The following is a 13,880-nucleotide window of genomic DNA, read 5'->3' as shown; positions in this document are numbered from 1 at the left end:
CAAGAAGGGTTGGGTCACCACCCCACCCCACCCTGCTCTTGGAGACAGTAAGCTTTGAAGGCACTAGCTGGGTCATGCTAAGGCTAGAGGGGCTCTCCCTCCATGAAAGGGGCATGCCATGGGGTCCTGAAACAAAATGAGGCCTTCATCTTCCAGCACTGATGCAAACTAACGGAAGCCAGGAAGCTCCAGAAACTGCTGGTCCTGGTCTCCCTCTCCCAGGGGCTGCTGGGAGAAGGAAGACCTACAGATAACAATGGAAACAGAGGACAAAGGAAAGAAACCAAACACTTATTCTTTATTCTATCTGCCTCAGAGAGCAGGAACCACAGACACGCTGCCCAGCTGGGTGGAACACACACGGGCACCAAGACGACTCATTTAAGTTTCTTCCTCTGAAAGAAAAAACCGTTAAGAGAAGTGAGCCCCACCATGTGATGCAGTGCCCTTCCTGCTGGATGGACCTCTGAGGAACCTGAGTGTTGAAGGCCTCCTTTTTGCTGAGCCCTCCTGACCATTCTAGGGTCGAGCAATGTTCTGTAGCCACCAGTGAGGCTTTGCAGTCATGTAACTGACCCACGGCCTGCCTCTCCACAGCTGCCCAGGGCCTCCTCCAGATGCTCTCCCAAATATCCTTTGGTGACTGGGAGTGCCAACCCACATGAAGTACCAGGAAGCTCTCAATGTGCTGCCAAGGTGAAATTGGCACTAGCTTGGCTCCCTCACCAACCCTCAGATCACCCAGGCTTCAAAGGCCTGCTCTGCCCACCTTCTTCCTCCTCTTCTTCCTCTTCTTCATCCTCTTCGTCCTCCTCGGAGCTGAAGGTGCCATCAGGCAAGCTGTAGACTCGGATGACCTGCTTGTTGGGGTCCTTGAGGATGAGGTATTTGCCCTCCTCTAGCTTCATGCAGATGTCAATGACGCAGCGTAGTATGCCCCAGGCGTTTTCTACGCTCAGGTTGATCTGGCTGGCAAACTCATTGGGCTTAAACTGCTGGGTGCCCAGGATGACATGGCGTGAGGAGTCTTTTACATGGTACCGGGACACATACCTGTGGGAGAGGAGGATGGGTGCTCACACCGGGCAGAACAAAGATGGCAATGCCTGGGGTAAAGTGTCAGTCCCATGTTAATGCCAGGCCTGTTGCTTTTCCCAATGAGCAGCCTTTGCCCCAGCAACGGCACAAGAGTCTCACCCGAGCTTCAAGTACTCAGATCCGGCCAGCAGAGCACAGCAGGTCCAGCGGGCCAACTTGTAACTGTTGTTCTTCAGCTCAGTGGCGATGACAGCTCCGCGCTGAGAGTCCAACTTCTGCCGCCAGTCAACGCCATTACAATGCTGCAGAAGAAAAATTGGTTATTGGGTGAGGGGGGACCCCCACACCAGGCCCCAGGGCCTCCCTGTGGAAGACAGGGACCCACTAGGGAGCAAAGAATAAACCTGAGTCAGAGGTAGACTGATTATTATTCAAGAGAGAAAGACACAGCATCTTTGTGTGTAGCCACTCAACCAGAGGGTGATGAAAGACATGGTAAACCACAGTGACAAGGGGCTTCACCCTGTCACGGTGAACATGCAGAGAAGGGAGGGTGGGATCTGAGGGGCAAGTAAGTAGGAGAGCCTCTGGTGGGGCTCAGGGCAGGAGCCCAGTACCTGATGCTTAATATGCGAAGATATCCAGATGTGGGGAGTGGGGCAGTCCAAGGTCATAGGGCAGGGAGATTCCCATTAAACTTTCTTGGTCCATTCCAAGATTAGTATCTGACAGATTCTATGTTTCCCTTGAAACTTGAAAACGTGAGCTGTAGAGATGGCTCAGCATTAAGAGCACTGCCTGCTATAGATGTTCTGAGTTCTATTACCAGCAACCACATGGTGGCTCACAACCTTCTGTAATGAGATCTGGCGCCCTCTTCAGGCCTGCAGGTATACATGCATGCATAGCACTATACAAAATATATAAATCTTTAAAAAAACAAACAAAAACTTGGAAACATTGCTACAGCCCTGAGAGAGCTCCATGACACTGAAGAGCCCTGGGGAACAAAGAGCACCTTAGCAGATTCCCAAATGGAGTAAGATAATGGACTCTGGGGGAAGGAGTATCTGAGTGCTGACAAGGAACCTCAGCTCTATACTACAAGGACCTGACTTCTGAACACCCAGAGTGAGCTTCAGGCACACATTCTTCTGGAACACTCAGTTCTAGGGACACAGTCACTGCCACCAATGACCCCTGAACAGAGAATGAAACTACAACCTGCTGGATGTCTGCCCACAAACTCCAGTTGTAGGTGAGGTTCTTCCCATGTGTTTGGACATGGGGGATTTACCCTAAGGCTCTACTGGGGTCAGTGTCACTTGTGAGCGGTGCAGGGATGTTTCAGAACAGTACAAACACGAGGAAAGACAGATGCCACAGGAGAAGTCTAGGAGAATGGCTCTGAGTCACATTTTGATGGCAGCTAATCATCACAGGCTGGCTCGACCCCAGAGTTGTCCTTACCAGTATTCTTTATCCTGTACAGACGCAACAGCCCTGCCTTTCACTCAACAGAGCGCCACACATAAAGGCAGGGGGAAAGAATGACGCCCGACCCGACTGTCCTGTTGGACAATGCAGAGAGGAAAGAGTGTGTGCACTAACGTTTTGTCCAGCTCCAGCTCTTAGAGCAGAGGTTCTCAACCGTCCTAACGCTGTGACCCTTAAATACAGTTCCTCGTGCTGTGATGACCCCAACCACAAAATTACTACTTCACTACTATCATGAATTGTTATGCAGGAACCTGATATATGACCCCCCCCCCCCCAAGGTGTCATGAGGCACAGGTTGAGAACTGCTGTCTTTTGAGGTAAGCAGGGACAGAGCTGGACAAAGGGGTCATAGGGTGGCAGTGAGGCTGAGTATAGAGAGAGTTCAGAGAGAGTGACTGGGCTTCCCAAGACAAGGTCAAGATGTAAAGAGAGCAGGAGCCGATGGGTGGCCAGAATGAACAGACAAAAGTACCCGAAGACAGAAGGTGTGAGAAGCAGAAACCTTCTTAGACTGTCCTCTCTGTTGGTAGGACTTAATGGGGATAAAGAAACTCAAGATCGCTGGACGGTGGTGGCGCACGCCTTTAATCCCAGCACTTGGGAGGCAGAGGCAGGCGGATCTCTGTGAGTTCGAGACCAGCCTGGTCTACAAGAGCTAGTTCCAGGACAGGCTCCAAAACCACAAAACCACAGAGAAACCCTGTCTCGAAAAACCAAAAAAAAAAAAATAAATAAAAAAAAATAAATAAAAAAAAAATAAAAAAAGAAACTCAAGATATCCCTGTGCCCCCCACCCCTCCAATGGCTCTGTGAACACTTAAAGCATGGTCAGCTTACTCTAGCCAACCCCACTACAAACAGGGAACAGCTGTGATGGTGCCTCACCCTGGAGTCCCACTCATTGAGCGTCTTGATGTTGATGAAGGACACTTCCCCATTGGCTCCAGTCATGACGCCATCGTGTTCACAGCGGACGATAAGGTCAATGTCCTCTCCAAGCTTCCACCTGCGGTAACTGCAAGGAAAGCAAGATTCGTTCTCTTTTAAGATCTGCTGCTTTGGACGGACCACCCCAGATAGCACAGGCCAGGTCTGTGCTCCAATGTGGCCATACCCCCATCAGAGCTGACATACCGGTAAGCAACGGAGGCGATCTCATTCTTATCCATGTCGTCCTCCACAAATGGGTTTGGGTTGGGGAAATTGTATCTTTCTCTCCCCTGCAGAAGTGACAAAGCTTTCAGGAGACGGTGTTGATTTCAAGTCAGCAGACCCAGCACTGCCTTATGTCCTTGAGGGTCCGGGCTCCACTTATACTAAGGACTAAGCCCAGCACATCCCACTGAGTGTGCTCCCCCGCCCCCTCCTTCTTCATCACAGGCAGACGGCTAACAGGACAGTAATGCCCTTCCTACTTCCTCCTTCATCACAGTAAAAGGTGGCCAACTGGCTCAATATCACACTCTCAAGGCAAAAAATGGCATTTCAGTCAAAGGCATTTCCACAGCTCATCTGTGTGAGACAAGCATTATTAATATTGTAATTTTATATAGAGAAAATATGCATAAGCACATAGACCGGTTAGTGGCTTGGGTGCTCTGCTACCAGGAGAGGCCATGCCTGGTCACCCTCACACCAGCTTACTGCAAAGTAGAAAGGCTCAGTAGCAGCCTCCTAAACCACCTAAATTAGCAAGCTGGTGCCACTGGCTCCTGTGTGCTCACCATTCTCAGGCATTGCTGGGAGAAGTTGTGGTTGATGTAGGTGGCCTCCATGGCCAGGTTGCGGGGTGAGTTGAAGGAATTGCCTTCATCTTGAGGGGGTTCATTGGCTGTCTCACTCACAGTCAGGAGGTCTGTAAAATCCCAAGCATGGATGGTCACCTGTTCACGCAGCTAAGTTACTGGCAGTGTGCAAAATAGCATGGGGAGATTTAGAGACCTGGATCACAGGAGCCCATCTCCAAAGAACTGTGTTCTGCTGACAGGGGTCTCTCCCTCCCCAGTGTATGTGTGGCATGTGCAGGAAGGGAGGGTGGCTCTTGGATAACCTTCCACCTGACCTAACACCACCAGTCACAGCGGTAAGAAAGCCATTCCTTCTCATTCTTTCTGGATTCCTCAAGAGATGTGTCTGTTGGCATTTTAACAAATGAGGATCAAGACTCAAACAGAATCAGATGGCTTTGTTTTCATATTGTCAGTTTGAGAGTGATTCATTAATGGTGTGTGTATGTCACAAAATACATGCTTACATACATATTTTCTTTATAGCATATAAATGCAGAAGCAAAAAAAAAAAAAAAGAGCCAGGAAAGTTCTATGCAGGTGAAGAGTCACAGCGGCTGTGTGAGGACTCAGTCCAAGCCCACGGAGCACTGAGCTGAAGTGGTCTCTTCCCTGGACTCCAGGAACATGGGAAGGACTGACACACGACCCATCCTCAGGACTAAGCAATTATAAGGGACCAATAATACCCATGCCTCTAAGATGCTCTCCAGACAGGCTGCTTACCGAAATCAGAGTTGTCCCTCTTGTCAAAGAAGAGTTTAGACCCAACTCTCTGCACAACAATGTCCCAAGAGTACACAGAGCGGGTGCAGCTCATCAGTGTGGCCAGGATGGCGTCAGTGGCAAACACATTGCCCTGCGTTTTTGCCAGCTGCAAGGAAGGAGAGAGAGAGACAGAGAGTGAAGTGAGGACGCTGAGGTCACAAGGAAGGGAAAAGACTCCCTAGTCACCCAAGAAGGCTGCAGCAAACTGGCTGGCATGGCTGCTCAGGCACTGTGGTGGGCCATAGTGGGAGCACAAACCATGCTCTGCTCACTACCAGCTTCCAGTGAGAAAGTTAAGGCGCCAGTGTAATAGAGTGCCTGGCAGAGCTGGGGTCAGAGCACGCCTCTGCTCAACACAGTTAAGTCTACCCAGCAACAAGCCTCCACTCCCATCAAATTCTAAGTCAGCTCCAGAATGCCTTGTCTAAGGGCCGGACTGTGAACATATAGTCAGTTATGTTTGTAAGGTCTTCACCAGTTAACCCACCATGTTCGGGGTGGGGATGGGGATTGTGCCTATCAATATGTGCACCTCTCTCTGTAGGTTCCCGAACAACGGTGTGACACCTGCTTATACAGTAGTAGCCAGTGTCTTAAGGGTTTGAGAAGGAAGACTGCCAGGACAGACAGCTACGACACATCATTCATTTTGAAGCAGCCATGAGTTTTGTTATCCACGGGGTGGTCCTGAATCATGTTCTGTGACTACCGAGGGATACCTGCATATCTCACAGCCTGTTTTTACTGGGGTCTCAGCAACATTCCTAAAAGTGGGCAGAGGGTGCACACCTTCCGGATGACAGGGTCGTCTGTGGTGGTGACGGTGTGGAAGATGCGCTTGATGCTCCGCAGAGGCTTCTCACTCCGTGTGGTGATGCGGTCAAAGGCTTTGTCATAGTACTCCAGCGCGCCACAGCACTCTCTGAGGGAAGAGGGAAAATTGGAGATCTTCCCCATTTTTTTTATGTTGTGGAATCAGAAATCCTATCTGCAGGGCAGTCGTGCACACCTGTAATCTCAGCATTAGGGAGGCAGAGGCAGGAGGATGGCAAGTTTGTGTTAAGATTCAGTTACTCATGAGTGCCCTGTCTTAGAAAGAAACTTCACCCACAAGTCTACCATGTATGAAAGAGATGGAAGTACTCTTGGAAAGGAGGCAGATCTTCAATGGCAGCTGCTTCCCGTCCCTCTAGCTCCCACAGGGAAACACACCTTTCCTAGCTACCCTACTCTGGGTGGACCTCCTGCCTGAAGCTCTGGCTCCCCACCGCCTTAGCTCCATGCCCCTGACAAAATGGAGTCTCCTGGATATCTGTCATGCTTCTTCTGCCCAAAGAGCTTAGAGACTGACCTGTGCAGATACCAAGAGTCGAGAGAAACTGGGACTTTTAATAAACTTCATGCATGTTTTTGTGGGCCTTGATTTTTCAAAAACACACCCACTAGTCTTATGTAGATCTGCTTTGGAGTTGCTAGGGCTTAAGGAGACATCAATTCCAGCTGGCCCACATGCGTGAGTGTGGGGGGCGACAGTGAAGAAGCTACTCACATGTCTTGAGGCTCGGACACTTCCAAGTAGCGCATCTTCATCAGCTGAGGGAAGTCCATCTCCTCTTTCACCTCCCAGTCACTGCGAACCTCAACCGAAGAGTCTCGGGGTTTCTGGAGAGAAAACAAAGGGAAAGACATTCATACCCAACACAAGGAAGCAAGAGAGGTCAACACAGGAGGGGCATTGATCGACTGAGGCAGGGTTTCTCTGTGTAACAGCTCTGGATGTCTTGGAACTAGCTCTGTAGATCAGGCTGGCCTTGAACTCATAGAAATCCACCTGGAGTGCTGGAATTAAAGGTGTGCATCATCACTGCCCGGTGGAAAGGCTTTTATTTAATTATTATGGTCCTGGCTGGGTTCTTTTTTGTTTTTTTTTTTTGGGGGGGGGGTTTGTTGTCGTTGTTTTGAGAGGCAGGGTTTCTCTGTGTAGTCTTAGCTGTCCTGGAACTCACTCTGTAGATCAGGCTGGCCTCGAATTCAGAGATCTGCTTGCCTCTGCCTCCTGAGTGCTGGGATTAAAGGCATGTGTAGTCCTGGCTGTTTGTTTAAGATGGTATCTGTGAGTGTGGAAGCTCACTGAAAGGATCAGGACTCAACATGGCCCTCTCAGGGTATCAACTACATATTTCTGATACAAGCACCAAATCCACAAAGTGTAACTTCCACAATTTTAACATCATTTCTCCCCTTGCAACACCGGGGACTGAACCCAAATTTTTGTGAATGCAAGGCAGCCACTTCACTGCTGGGCTACATTCCTAGCCCGGCCTCCACTGTTGCTCATGTCTCCTCAGCTTCTACAAAGGTGGTAACGTTATTCCTAATGGTGCCAAAGTGGAACAGTGAGTAGCTGACAGAAATGTGGCAATCCACACAAAGAAACGCTACGTGGCAATAAGGAGTAGGTACAGTCAGTTCTCCATATCTGTAAGTTTTATACCCATGGGTTCTACATCCCAGAGTCATGTGTGAACTGAAAACATTCCACAGGCTCAGCATGCTTAAAGTCCCAACTACTGGTCAGTTGAGGCAGGAGGATCACTTGAGATTAAAAGATTTCAACTGGTACAAATAACTCAGAGGTGAGTTAAAATCCACGAGGGGATGCACATAAGATACATGCATCGCTACAACATTTTATGCAAGAGGAAGTCAACATCCACAAATCTTGGTCTCTTTGAGGGTGCCTGGAATCCTTAACAGATGCAAAGGAAAAATGAAAAGACTGTACAACAGGGGACAGATGTTAAAAATGCCACACTAAATAAAAGGCACAGATTTTGATTCCATTTACATGAAATACACAGATCAGAGAAAAGAGCAAAAAGCAGTGCTGGTGGGGACTGGGGAGGACAGGACATGCCTAAGGGCACAAAGACTCTTTGTAAGAGTGATGCAGGTCTAAAGCTGCCTGCAGAAACTGAGTACACCAGGGACCTCACAACTGCACTGCATGACTCCTGTTTCAAAGGATAAGAAGAAAAAGAAACCCACCCAAGTCCCAACAGAATTCTGGTACAGACACACTACCTGTGACTTCTGGTCCCACTTCTGCCGCACTCCAAATTGCTTCTGGAATTTTTTCTGCAAGCGAATTCGTTCTCTGAAAAGACAGACAGACAGAATGCCATGCTTTCAATAGCTTCTTCTGGCTGAATCACTGTGTCCTTCCTGGCTGCTAGGAAATGGTGGCTTAGAGATGAAGAGACTGTGTTGGTGCACACTGGGGATGAGAGCAGGGGCACAGTACACCCCCCCTCCCCCAGCAACTGTAGGGGCGCATTCAGCCTAGTTACTGGCAATCCTGGCTAGGGTGTGGTGACTGCTGTGCTCAGCCCCAAGAACCCACAGGACACAGCGTACACGGTGCTGCCTGGAACTAGGCACCCAGAACCTACAGAGGCCAGAGTCACTTCAATTCTACCTGTTGATTGTTTTAGCATAAATGTCTACCTCAGTCACCTCTCGCCTGCCTGCCATGACCCAGCCTTGGACAGCAACAGGCTAAGAGGTTTTGGTTTCTTTTCTAATAGTGAAAGACAGCCAATCCCTGCCCTGGCTCTGTGATTTTTGAATACAGCCCATTTGGGAACACAGCTTTATCCTGGTAGGAAGGGATGCTCACCTCTCTTTCTGCTTGGCACTCTTAGGCAGTGTCTGTAGATTGAACTGTACCATGTTCCGGCGGTCTTTGTCTCTGCGGAGGTTCCGCTGGGGAGCAGGAAGAGACCTATATTAACCTCTTAGAGTCATAGCTTATTAATATCTTGAGAGCAAGTTTGGTGTGTGAAGTCCCATGTTTCACGTCTCTATAGCATCTACAGTATTTGCATTAAGGGGAGAGGCACTTGCATTAGCTTGAACTCATTTCCAGCAATGTGGGTTTACTCGTTTTCCTGCAGTTGCTAAATTTGTATCTTTATGTAGCACCCAACCAAACCATCTAATTAACAAAGCCTGCATGCTGCAATTAAGCGAGGAAATAGGTTCCCAGCATGGATGGCTGTGTGATGTCTGACCCACTGTGAACAGAAATCTATTCCTTTAACATATCCTTGAACAACTCATCCTGATACAATTGCTCACTATACTGCCACTTGGGCTTGGCCAGAGGCCTGCAAGCCTTTCTTGTCTCATTGGTATTCCCAAGATGGTTGCTGAGCAGCAGAAATTCTCACACAGTAAGAGATCCAAGGTGCTCAGGCCTGTGGCCTACCTGTGCAAATCGCATCCGGTTCCGTTGGTAGGCAGTCTTCTGTGTGCGTGCCGTGTCCACCAGCTGGAAGCTTGTCTCGTCCTCCTCATGGAAATATGCATACTGACTTCCTCCACCAAACTGAGAGGAGTACTTGTCTGCAGGTAAAGGTAACAGTGTGTGCTTAGTGCTCCCTACAGACTGCTCATGTGCATGACAGTCCTGAGCCTGCTCTCAGAAGTGTGGTTTTGGGACCCGTAGCACTGGTCAGGTGCGTGTGAGGTGTGCAGACTCACGGGTCCTGCCCAGACCTGACAGATGAGAACCTGTATTTAAACACGATCCCAGGTGATTCATACACACATTTAAGTTTTAAGAGCTTGAGTCTAAAGAACTTACCAAGAGAGTCCAAGATCTCAAACTAACGCAGTTCACCTCTGCCTGGTCATGTAAGAATCTGAGCTGTGCCATTTCTATCACCCAGAGCCATGGATACTGCCATTGACCATGATATATTTTCTTTCTGACCTCATCCACCTTAACTTAGTATTCCAGGCTGCCACTCCCAACCATCTAACTGGCCCACTGAAAAGCTCGTTCCTTTACCAAAACCTTAAAACCAGGGCCCAAAGCCTAGAGTCCACCAATTGATGGTTTCAGGAAGTCCCAAGCAATAGAATGCAAATGGCAGCACACTTAACATATTTTTAGAGGAGTCTGGCTGTCACCCCACAATAATTAACAGTTTACCTTCTGGGACTATTCCCAAAACCATGGTTAGTGCACATACTCCAGAATATATCCCCAATAACTACCATCACCATTAGCATTTCTTTGCCTTTCTAAAAAGCTTTTACTGAACAAAGCAACAATCTTCCCAAGGCCTAGATGTGGGTAGCCCACTGAAGAATACTTACTTGTGTACCTCTTGTCCTGGTATGTGGCCCCTGTCCAGTCGGCAACCTGTGCAATAAAGAAAAAGAAGAGAACAGGTCAGGTGAGCAGGCTTCTGCTGAGCCACAAACCCCAGATAGTAAGGGAGACCGAGGGAAAAAGGCACCAGCACCGCCTCAGACTCACTCTGGAGTCAAGGCCTTCCTTAGCTGGTGTCCCCGAAGGAAGCACAGCCACAAAGAGAGTAAAAAGGAGATGGGGAGCTCTGGAGCAGCTGCCCCAGCTGAAGGGACCCAATACCTTCCCCAGCCGATCTCCTTTGCTGAACGGCTGGTAGGGCATATCCCGAAACTGCTCAGGAACGGCACAGGGACCCCAACCCGAGGGGTTGTCCTGGATCACAGGAGTCATGAATTTCGCCATCTTCTAGAACTTTAAAAAACAAGCACCATGAGCAGCTTTACGAAGAAAGGCCACCAAGTCCCACACACCCCACCTCCCACTGGAGCTGCGTCACAGAGGTACACAGGAAGCAGAGTCCTGGCTCTGGAGCAGTGGGGACAGGGTTTTCTTGTAAACTGACCTACGAACACTTAAAACTCAGAACATTCCCTACACCAGCGACATTTTATGTCTCATTAATTCCTGAACATGCTCTTTTTGGCGAATATCATTGAAATGACGCTGTGCCTTATACTTGATGGGATGTCACATCTTTTTTCTCAGTATAACGTAAGATAAAGGTGTCTCAGATTCATGATATATGGTAAAAGTTCCCTCAAACATACCTTTACCAAAGCACCCAACTTCTCTAAGCCCAGACTCTAAAGTAAAGGACAGTCTGTATCATAGGACCATTGTCATTGCATTAGTGACCATGCCACACAGTTACTAGTTAGACACACAAATACACTGACCAGCAGAGAAGGTAAAGGTGGAGTCAAAGAGGAAGGAGAGAGCTGACTCCTTCCCTCCCAAATGTGCTCCTCTGACCCCCAGCTGAACACCAAGGTATGCATGTGCCCGCACTCATCACACACACACACACACACACACACACACACACACACACACAAAAAAAAAAAACCCCCAGAATTTAAAAAACAAAGGACTAAAACCACCGAATCCCGAGCACCTTGAGTAGATCCCAGAATCTGACTTTCCTAACCCTGTACCGTGTGTGTACAGTCAAGAGCACTGCTAGGTGATGGAGTTCACCATAAACTTCAGAGCAAAACCAGCAGGGGAAGGGCCTGTGGGACGGCTGCAAAAGTGGCGAAGGGTCAAATGTGAACACAGGCACCAGGGCACTATTCTCGCTTCTTACAGCATGCCAGCTCATTAAACCCTTCTAACCACCCCGTGGGGCCGAGCCAGCTCTGTCCCCACTTTCCAGGTAAAAATAGAAAGGTACAGTGAAATAAATGCTGTAATGCTGGATGATTAAAAATTGGAACCCAAGAGGTGTAGCTTTGGAATCTCAGTCTGTAGAATGCAACAGGTCATTTTAGAAAAAAACCAATAGCTATATAATTCACTTCCCACCAAAACCCAAACCAAACCAAAAAACCATACATGGATCACCCACAAGAACTGTCTGACATAGCCAGGCAGTGGTGGCGCACGCCTTTAACCCTAGCACTCGGGAGGCAGAGGCAGGTAGATCTCTGTGAGTTCCAGGACAGCCAGGGCTACACAGAGAAACCCTATCTTGGGGGAGGAAAGAAAAAGAACCGTCTAACAATGTCCAGAGAGGTTAGTAATCTCTTCCCCTTGCTCTGCTTCAGGGAAGCGCAAGATATTTAGGTGACAGTAACAAGGAATAAACTTGGGGGTGTCATTCCCATATGTGAGCTTATGCTAAGCTGTAGGAAGAGGACATGGGGAAGGGAGGCGGCTAACTGTTGACATGAAATAAGAGCCCCCAGCATGTGTCAGTCCTGTGCTCCCTTATACCGCCACTTGGAGAAACAAAGATGGCTCTTACTTAAGTAGTCCATCTGCCCGTCATCTCCAAACAAGTTTCCAGGGTTTTCTGCGTCAGCCCGGCCCTCTTTAGGCTATGCTGTCTTCAGGTGACTGCCTGACAGTTGGATGCTCTAAGCCATACCCACAATACTGTCTCAAAATCAACTGGAAATTTTAGTTGTCACAAGTTCAAGACAGTTTAAGGCTTGTCATGCATCGTCTCCCTGGACGCCTGTCTCCTGGGCAGGGGCTTGGAGTCCTCTGGCTTCTGCACATGTGAACCACAAAGTAATTGGAACGGAAAAACTAGAACGAGGCGACAGTTGTATTGGCCACAGCACGGTGCGAATCACCATGGACATCACAGACGGAGCCATGAGCTAACTCCAGGTTACGATTCAGACCGGGTTGTGAGCCTACTCCTCTCAGTCGCCCATGTCGGAGCGGAAAAGGAAATCCGGCTGAGAGAACCACACACGGCGTCCGCTGTCCTGCAGTAACGGGGTCGCGCCCGGGACCACCACAGACCGGTTCCCGCCCCGCCCAGCGGAGGGGCAGCGACGGCAGGAGAGGACGTAAAGGCAGGCTCTTCCGGGAGGCCCCCCAGAGCCAGGCCTAGGCCAGGCTGGCCCGCGAGGTCCGCGGGGCTCTACGAAACAAGGCGCTCACCTGCAATGGGCTCCGCGGGCCCGGATGGCGACAGATGGCACGGGAAGAGACTCCGAGATCTTCGGGACTCGGAGGAACCAAGACAGGAGGCAAGTGGCGCGCGCAGGGGCCGGCGCCGTAAAGCGCGACTAGTGCGGTCGTAAACGCCTCCACCACTTCCTTCTTAGCGGAAAAACGTCGAGCCGTAAAGCGAAGACACAACCGGAAGTGTGTCAGGGTTCTTCGCTTAATTTCCTTGTCATCCTCTGAGGTGCCCGACACGGAGTGCGGGTGATTACGTCAGCCTCATCTGGGGACGCCCAGAACGACTCAGAACTGAAACGTGGCCGCGCGCGGTGCGAGAGGAAGCTGGGGCAGGGAGCAGGAGTCAGCCCCGCGGTGTCCCACAATGCTTCGCGGTCGCCTCGCCCTTTTGCCTCCCACAATACCTCGCGGCTCCCGCCGGCTCCGGTCTGGTTGTTGGTCGTGTTGGACTTGACCAGGAGGGCGGCCCCGCGCGTTACCTGTGCTGTTTTCCTGTGGCACCAACGCCGGGTGAGGGGCGGCAAGTGACCGGCGTGGTCCAGGCTCCCAGAACTTCCGGGTGGCCGCCAGGGCTCAGACCTCAAACCTCATTATTCAATGGAGATTTCTGGTCGCTAATTAAAAGTAAAACAAAAGCAGATTTAGGTTTTCCCACTTTCGTAAATTGATATTCGAGCTGGGACTATCCAAACTGCAGCCCAGGAGTCTGCGTTTTAATTGATAATTACGATTCAGAAGGTGCGATTCAGTGCGACCTCTTGGCTTCTGCCCTGTGCACCAGTAGAGTGCTAGGCAATTACGAAACCTGGGAAGAGACACAAAGAATGAACTTTTAGTTAAAGCCGGTCCGTCTGCCTAGCTGTCTAGGTTTCCTTTTAGCTTCCCAACAGATCTCCTTTATTAGAGACCACATCTGTTCTTAGACACATGTGTCCAGGTTCATCCTTGTCTAGAGCTGTACAGTCTTCGCATCTTAGGGCCTG

At 49.7% G+C, this 13,880-nt stretch overlaps 1 protein-coding gene across 2 annotated transcripts; it reads right to left on the bottom strand.

Moving 5' to 3' along the window:
* Nucleotides 1-278: 278 nt before the first annotated feature.
* Eif3d (eukaryotic translation initiation factor 3 subunit D) lies at nucleotides 279-13,014 on the bottom strand. Of its 2 annotated transcripts, none has more exons than XM_057791859.1 (15): nucleotides 12,874-13,014; nucleotides 10,537-10,668; nucleotides 10,260-10,305; nucleotides 9,364-9,500; nucleotides 8,773-8,858; nucleotides 8,178-8,250; nucleotides 6,643-6,755; nucleotides 5,883-6,015; nucleotides 5,052-5,199; nucleotides 4,263-4,393; nucleotides 3,673-3,758; nucleotides 3,424-3,553; nucleotides 1,198-1,340; nucleotides 770-1,053; nucleotides 279-395 (listed from the first exon to the last, which is right to left on the bottom strand). In XM_057791859.1, the coding sequence occupies exons 2-15, from the start codon at nucleotides 10,657-10,659 to the stop codon at nucleotides 382-384; spliced, it is 1,647 nt and encodes a 548-aa protein (XP_057647842.1). In that variant the 5' UTR covers nucleotides 10,660-10,668; nucleotides 12,874-13,014; the 3' UTR covers nucleotides 279-381. The 2 variants fall into 2 exon arrangements, with proteins under 2 accessions (XP_057647842.1, XP_057647843.1); XM_057791860.1 differs by having other exon boundaries at nucleotides 10,537-10,662.
* Nucleotides 13,015-13,880: the final 866 nt, after the last annotated feature.

This window comes from Chionomys nivalis, chromosome 17, assembly GCF_950005125.1.
Source record: "Chionomys nivalis chromosome 17, mChiNiv1.1, whole genome shotgun sequence".
Lineage (NCBI taxonomy): Eukaryota > Metazoa > Chordata > Mammalia > Rodentia > Cricetidae > Chionomys > Chionomys nivalis.
Note: the sequence above shows the minus strand (reverse complement) of the source record. Positions and strands in the feature narration are given on the sequence as shown.

Coding starts and splice junctions, on each gene's coding strand:
- Eif3d (XM_057791859.1), bottom strand. CDS start 10,659: ATGGCGAAATTCATGACTCCTGTGATCCAGGACAACCCCTCGGGTTGG. Junction 10,306..10,536: donor AAGGAGATCGGCTGGGGAAG/GTATTGGGTCCC, acceptor TTTATTGCACAG/GTTGCCGACTGGACAGGGGC. Junction 6,756..8,177: donor AGTGGGACCAGAAGTCACAG/GTAGTGTGTCTG, acceptor TTTTCTCTCCAG/AAACCCCGAGACTCTTCGGT.